The sequence below is a fragment of the Centropristis striata genome, chromosome 19 (assembly GCF_030273125.1).
Source record: "Centropristis striata isolate RG_2023a ecotype Rhode Island chromosome 19, C.striata_1.0, whole genome shotgun sequence".
NCBI classification, from domain to species: Eukaryota; Metazoa; Chordata; class Actinopteri; order Perciformes; family Serranidae; genus Centropristis; species Centropristis striata.
The window spans coordinates 31,650,568-31,657,478 of record NC_081535.1 but is presented as its reverse complement, the minus strand read 5'-3'; the positions used below and the strand labels follow the sequence as shown (position 1 = coordinate 31,657,478).

At 39.3% G+C, this 6,911-nt stretch overlaps 1 protein-coding gene across 1 annotated transcript; it reads right to left on the bottom strand.

The window, feature by feature from the left end:
* Window positions 1-5,137: 5,137 nt before the first annotated feature.
* Window positions 5,138-6,492, bottom strand: LOC131992204 (nuclear factor 7, brain-like). The gene has a single exon (XM_059357690.1). It carries the CDS (start codon window positions 6,458-6,460, stop codon window positions 5,138-5,140), a length of 1,323 nt encoding a protein of 440 aa, XP_059213673.1. The 5' UTR covers window positions 6,461-6,492.
* Window positions 6,493-6,911: the final 419 nt, after the last annotated feature.

Sequence of the window (6,911 nt, the reverse complement as noted above, 5' to 3'; positions counted from 1 at the left end):
CTAAATGTGCAGGAGTAGAAGTATTAAAGTATATAAAATGCTCAGAGTTCTAGCTGACAGACTGTGAGTGGATATAAATACATATATTGCTGGTCCCGCCTCCTCCTGTCAGCAGCCAATCCCAGAGCAGCAGTGCTATCTCCATCACTCTCCCGGGCTCTCTAATTAATCCTGATTATGGCTACAGGGGGTCATTGTCCCCGGATGAATGGCGGCATCACACGGTCAATTGAGCTCAGTGTTCTTATCGCCGTTGGCTTTAAAGGAGCTAATTATCTGGAAAATACATGACAAGTCAATTGTGGCGGCGGCGAGGACAGAGCGCGGTGCCGTGTTCAACAAATGTCTGCTGGACACTGATACAGTTGTCCCGCCGCCTGCTGGGACGCCACGACAAGATAAAACAGGCCGAGGCCACGGGGCCCCGAGGCCCCCACAGGGCCGGAGCACAATAAAGTCACATTATTTATAGTTTTATGGTTCATTCTCTCTAACAAAACAACTATAAAACACATCAAACAGACGCTTTCTCTTTCTGATCCCACTTTTAATTTTTAAACGTAGCCTACTGACAACGAAAACACAAAATGTGTGTCAATAACATGAAGGTTTTCTTTTTATACTATGAATAACAGGAAGCAAATTAATGTTCAGACTCACAGAAAAGAAGACATTTTGTTTAATTTTGTGTCAGAAATCTAACAAAAATGTCAGAAATTAATGGAAAATCTTCGCTCATTCATCATAGTTGTAAATTCTACATTTAGAGGTTAATATCATACATTTAGAGGTAAATATTATACATTTAGAGGTAAATATTGTACATTTAGAGGTTAATATTATACATTTAGAGGTTAATATCATACATTTAGAGGTTAATATTATACATTTAGAGGTTAATATACATTTAGTGGTAAATATTATACATTTAGAGCTTAATTATATACATTTACAGGTAAATATTGTACATTTAGAGGTTAATATCATACATTTAGAGGTTAATATTATACATTTAGAGGTTAATATTATACATTTAGAGCTTAATAATATACATTTACAGGTAAATATTGTACATTTAGAGGTTAATATTATACATGTAGAGTTAATATTATACATTTAGAAGTTAATATACATTTAGAGGTAAATACTGTACATTTAGAGGTTAATATTATACATTTAGAGGTTAATATACATTTAGAGTTAATATTGTACATTTAGAGGTTAATATTATACATTTAGAGTTAATATTATACATTTAGAAGTTAATATACATTTAGAGGTAAATACTGTACATTTAGAGGTTAATATTATACATTTAGAGTTAATATTGTACATTTAGAAATCATGTCAACACACAAATTGCACAAAAAACTACCAAATGACACAAAAACAACCACAACAACACGACATAAAACAGCCACTTCAGGTTTTCTGGTTTATTTGTCTGTCATTTAGTTTAATTTTGTGCTTGTTGTTCCATCTATTGGTACCTTTCACATCATGTCTTGGTTGTTGTGCTTCATGTCTTGTTGTGGTGTGTCGGTGCTTCCTGCTCGTCTCTCTGCTCGTTTCCGCTCGTTTTCAGGTCTCAGAGGTGCAGATAACAGATGTGTCAAATAAAGCTGCAGTTAACATTTTTTATTGACTTTTTGATTTTTGATTTGACTGTAAAACATTAGTGTGTGTGTGTGTGTGTGTGTTGACATGATTTCCTGTGTGAACGTTGATGAATTCATGTGATTAAAGGTTTATGATGGAGGGAGAAACATCTGCAGCAGCAGCGTGGCGCTCCGTGTGTTAATGTCTGAGCTGAACTGTTGCTGTTGGCACGGCTCGCCGCTGTTAGTGCTGTTTCTGCTTTGGCGTTTGATGGCGGTGGGGAATTTATGTGGCAGCGGATCTATCTTACAGAGCGGCCCATCTGCCCGGCGCTGCCGCCGCTGGCAGCCGCTCCGCCGCGCCGCAGATTGCTAATGTGGCATTAAACAATAAATGGAGGAACGGCGTTCCTTCAGTAATTCCTTCAAGCCGTCAGAGTCAGCAGCTGCAGGTCCACTGCTGCAGCTTTATTTACACAGCAGCTCGCTTTAAAGACAAAGTTCCTCAAGCAGGAGCAGAAATCGTGCTGCATACCATTAGCTTAGCTTAGCTTAGCACACAGCTTTGTTCAGGTGCAATCCTGAAGGACATTCTCCAAATATAGTTCTTTTTTACATTAAGTGTTTTAATGAATTTAATTTAATTTTACATATTTTTGGTTAATTTTGTGTCTTTTATTCTCGTCATTTTTGGAAAATATTTGTAATTATACATTTTTTTTGGTCATTTTGTGTCATTTTTTTGTAGTTACATTGCTAACTTAAAAACGTGAAGTGACTTCAAATAAAGTAGTTTTCCCAAAATATGAACTTGTTCAGGTTCAGAAGCTTTCAGTCACAGGAAAAGGGACGTGTTCACTGAAAACATGAGCCACACGCTGCACATAAGAGAGAAATAACTTCTTGTACAAGTGTATTTATTTAAATATCAACCCTGTCTCACAAATCTACGTTTTTGTTTTTTTTTGGTAATTTTACATATTTTTTTGTAATTTTGTGTCTCTTAGTCATTTTTGGTAATTTTTTGGTAATTTTATATATTTTTTGGTAATTTTGTGTCCCCTTTTAGTCCATTTTGGTATTTTTTTTGTAATTTTATATTTTGGGGGGGTAATTTTACATATTTTTTAGGTAATTTTGTGTCTTTTCTTAGTCATTTTTGGATTTTTTGGGGGGTCATTTTACATGTTTTTGGATAATTTTGTGTCCTTTTTTAGTCATTTTTGGTAATTTCACATATCTAACATTTTTTGAGTAATTGTGTGTCCTTTTTTAGTCATTTTGGTCCTCTTTTGGTAATTTTCCATTTTTTTTTGTGGTAATTTTGTGTGATGCAGGAAGTTAAGAGATGTTTGCATCACATGCTGCACTTTGGTTTTTGTTCTCCTGGTGACAGTGAAAGTCCTGGTTTGTTCCCTCACGTAAACAGGTGTGGTGTTTTGCTGTGTGGTTGTTTTTCAATGGAGGACAGTCTCAGCTCAACTCTTAATGTGTCCTTATTTTTTAATTATTATTTGATTAAATAAATGATTTAAATGCTGGAAGTGAAGTAGTTAAGAGGAAGACGTGACTACTGGAAGTGACATAGTTCAGAAAAACGTGATGCAGGAAGTTTTTTTTAAGACTTTTTGGGTAGTTTGTGTCATTTTTTTGTCATTTTTGATAATTTTACATATTTTTGTGTCATTTTGTGTCTGTTTTGGTTATTTGTAGTTACTAACTACGTTGCTAACTTAAAAACTGGTTAAAGTCCTGTTTCCTGTTATACAAGAAAAACTTAAATCTGCAGAATCAAACAGCTGTCTCTGCCTGATCTGTCTCTGCCTGATCTGTCTCTGCCTGATCTGTCTCTGCCTGATCTTTCTCTGCCAGATCTGTCTCTTCCTGATCTGTCTCTGCCTGATCTGTCTCTGCCTGATCTGTCTCTGCCAGATCTGTTTTTCCTGATCTGTCTCTGCCTGATCTGTCTCTGCCCGATCTGTCTCTGCCCGATCTGTTCTTCCTTCTGTCACCACCGTCCTTTTTAACGTCTCCATATTTTAGACATTCTTCACAAAAGCAAAAAAAGTCTATTTAACATTTGAATCTTTCATTTCATCACTAATAAAACCAACATGTGCTTGATGTTTGAACTTTATTATAATAGTTAAACAATAATAAGTGTGGTGTTGCTGTCTGATAGAAAGTCTATCAGGGATCTGGTGGATATGAATGTTTGGGTGATGAAAGGATGATGTGCTGACTGTGAGAATCTCTGGACGCTGTGAAGGAAAGAGCAACAGACGGCGGGCTGTGTGGGCGGGGGGCGGGGGGGCGGGGGGGTTGCGTCCCGTGGAGGAGGCTGTTTTCTCTGCACACACCGGGCAGCATCACGCCCCTGCTCCTCGCCGCTCTGACGTCGGCTTGCTGCGAGACGTTTATTTTTGCTGCGTCGTGTGCGGCGGCCGGAACGACTCTTTCATCCGCGGGGTTTGTTCGCCCCGAGCGCAGGCTGCAGGCGGCGGGCCGCTGCAGGGACGGGCTGAGTGTTTGTTTGAGTGGGAACACACACGTTTACACATCAGCCACGAGCTCTAAAGAAAACACCAGTTTAAGGTCACAGGAACACGGAGAAAGGCCACAAACACAGTCAGCAGCCATGAGTGTTTGACTTTATAGATTATCAACATGTTCAATGATTCTTCTTCTGAAATAACCTGCAGAACCTCATGAAACTTTACAAGCACAACCTAGAGACCTAGAGCATTCAGAGGATGGATGGCTGACACACTGCATTCACAATAAGCAGCAACACAACACAAGTGCTGCCATACAATCGCACAAACAAATCTACTAAATGTCAAAGGTTTCTGAAACCAAATCACAGCATGGATTATCTCTGCTGGAGTCTGAAGTTAAATTTAGGACAAAATCGGTGCAACTTATGTTATTAATCCATAAATAACTGCAACAACTTGTGAGACATAATGAGTGCCTAAAAAGGAGGTTAATACTACAATTTGTCCAAAAAAGACACACATTTATTGGTATCCTGCTCAAGTTTTAAAGTCTTGACAAAAGCTACAAATTATCTTTTACTGTAAAGAAATTAAAAAATCTTTTTATTATTCTATATATTTATTTAATTAAGAAAGCTGTTAAGTGTATTAACAGTAAGGGGTTTGTCATCAATCGCACAAAAAAAATGGAATTCATGCAGAATCCTCCAAAAATTTGAAAAGTTTCTCATTTTATTGGTCTTCTGCTCAAATTTTAAAAATCTTGGCAAAATCTAGAAATAATAATAAAAAAAATTAAACTATTTTTTATTTATTTCATTAAGAAATCTACTAAATGTCAAAACAAACCTGCCCCAGCCCTTCACAATAAAAGCCCAATAATGCATCAACACTGCGAATGCAATAAAGTGAATTACTTTAATTACAAATATTAAACAGAACATGGAAGGTGAAATCTGTAAATTAAAACAATGGGACAGATTTTTGTTTTTGTTTTTACAGAATTATTTAATTGCTTAATGTTCCTGAATGTTAAATGACTCATATTGCATTACCATTCATAGTGAAAGTGTGTGTGAAGGTGTGTATGTGTGTGTTAGTGTCAGCATCAGAGAAGGACAGCTTTCCTCTGTTCCAGTCCAGATTCACTCTGATCCTCTGGAGCTCCTTCTGCACTACGAGAACAGTTTCTTCCTCTGATGGTGACTTTGATAAGTATTTATCTCCATAGAACCATATTCTCCATAATTCAGACCAAAGGCCTCGTCTCCTCTGGACAGTCTCTGCTAACACACCCAGATCCCAGCATGCATTGTCTCCAATCTCGACCTCCCAGCTGTGAGTCCCTGAGTTAAAGCCCTCAGAGCCCAGAACAGAGTAATAATCAATCCTCTCTGGATTATCAGGAAGCTCCTGTTCTTCTTCTCCTACTCTCAGACTGGTCAGATCTTCAGACAGGATGAGGTCTGGACCAGCAGTGTTTGGGTCCAGAATGACAGGACTGTAGGAGACCATGTCCTTCATCTTGTTCCAGATGTTGAAGGCCAGGTTGCCCAGGTGTTTGGCCTGGTCTACTAGAGCTCCTGAGGGCAGCTGTGGATCCTCCAGCAGGAGGCGCTGCTGGACTCTTTCCACTGCAGCCTTGTAGTTGTTTAGGAATGAGACGTGTTCAGCTCTCAGCTCGTCCTCTGTGGCTCTGACTGTGTCTGAAAGAGCTGCTATCTCTCTGCTCAGAGCCTCCATCTTCTCCTCCATCATCTGACTCTTCTGCTCCTCTTCCTCCCTCAGTGCAGCCATCCTGGCCTCCTCTTCCTCTTCTAGAAAATGGTGAAGGTTCTTAAACTGCTCCTTAATCTGCGTCTCTGTGCGTCGGGCCTGGACCTGAATGTGTTCTGCAGTTTGATCAAACTTCTCTTTAACTTCTTCAAAAACCTCTAACTTCTTCTTTAACGGCTCCAGAGTTTCCTGAAGTTCCTTCTTGTGTTGTTGTGCAGCTTCATCGATGGGTCTGAATCTGTGGTTGGTGTGTTTTTCTGAGTCTCTGCAGACGAGACACACTGGCTGCTGATGGTCCAGACAGAAGAGTTTGAGTTTCTCAGAGTGCAGACTGCAGAGAGACTCTGAAGCTCTCTGATCTCTCTCCTGTAAGAAACTCTCACACAGCTTCTTTAACTCCAAATCACAAGGTGGAGGACTGTTTGAAGATCTTTTCCTACAGACCGGACACTCTCTGGTTTGTTTCCCCGTCCACCAGCTCTGCAGACAGTCTCTACAGAAGCTGTGGCTGCATGACAGGACAACAGGATCTTTAAAGATGTCGTGGCAGACAGAACAGCAGAGATCCTCCTCTAACTTGGAAGCCATTTAGTCTCTGAGTGAAGCTGAAATACAGCAGACAAACAGCTCAGCCACTCCCTGTTCTCTCTCTCAAAGTTACTTTACTTTTATATTTATTTGTAATTTTGTGTCTTCTTTGGTTATTTGAAGTTCGTTGATAACTTAAAAACGTGTAGTGACTTTAAATACCATGGTTTTCTTTTGTTCTCACGCTGGACATGAGTGGCTGGTGAAAGTCCCGGTTACCATTTTTACAGGAAACACGTGAATCTGCAGATCAAACAGCTGTCTCTGCCTGATCTGTCTCTGCCCGATCTGTCTCTGCCTGATCTGTCTCTGCCCGATCTGTCTCTGCCTGATCTGTTCCTCTTCCTGTCACCACCATCCTTTTCAACGTCTCCATATTTTACACATTATTTACTAAAGCAAAAGGTCTATTCAACGTTTGAATATCTCATTTCTCATATCTCATTACTTT

Excerpts from the sequence above, each read along its gene's own strand:
- LOC131992204 (XM_059357690.1), bottom strand. The coding sequence starts at position 6,460 with ATGGCTTCCAAGTTAGAGGAGGATCTCTGCTGTTCTGTCTGCCACGAC.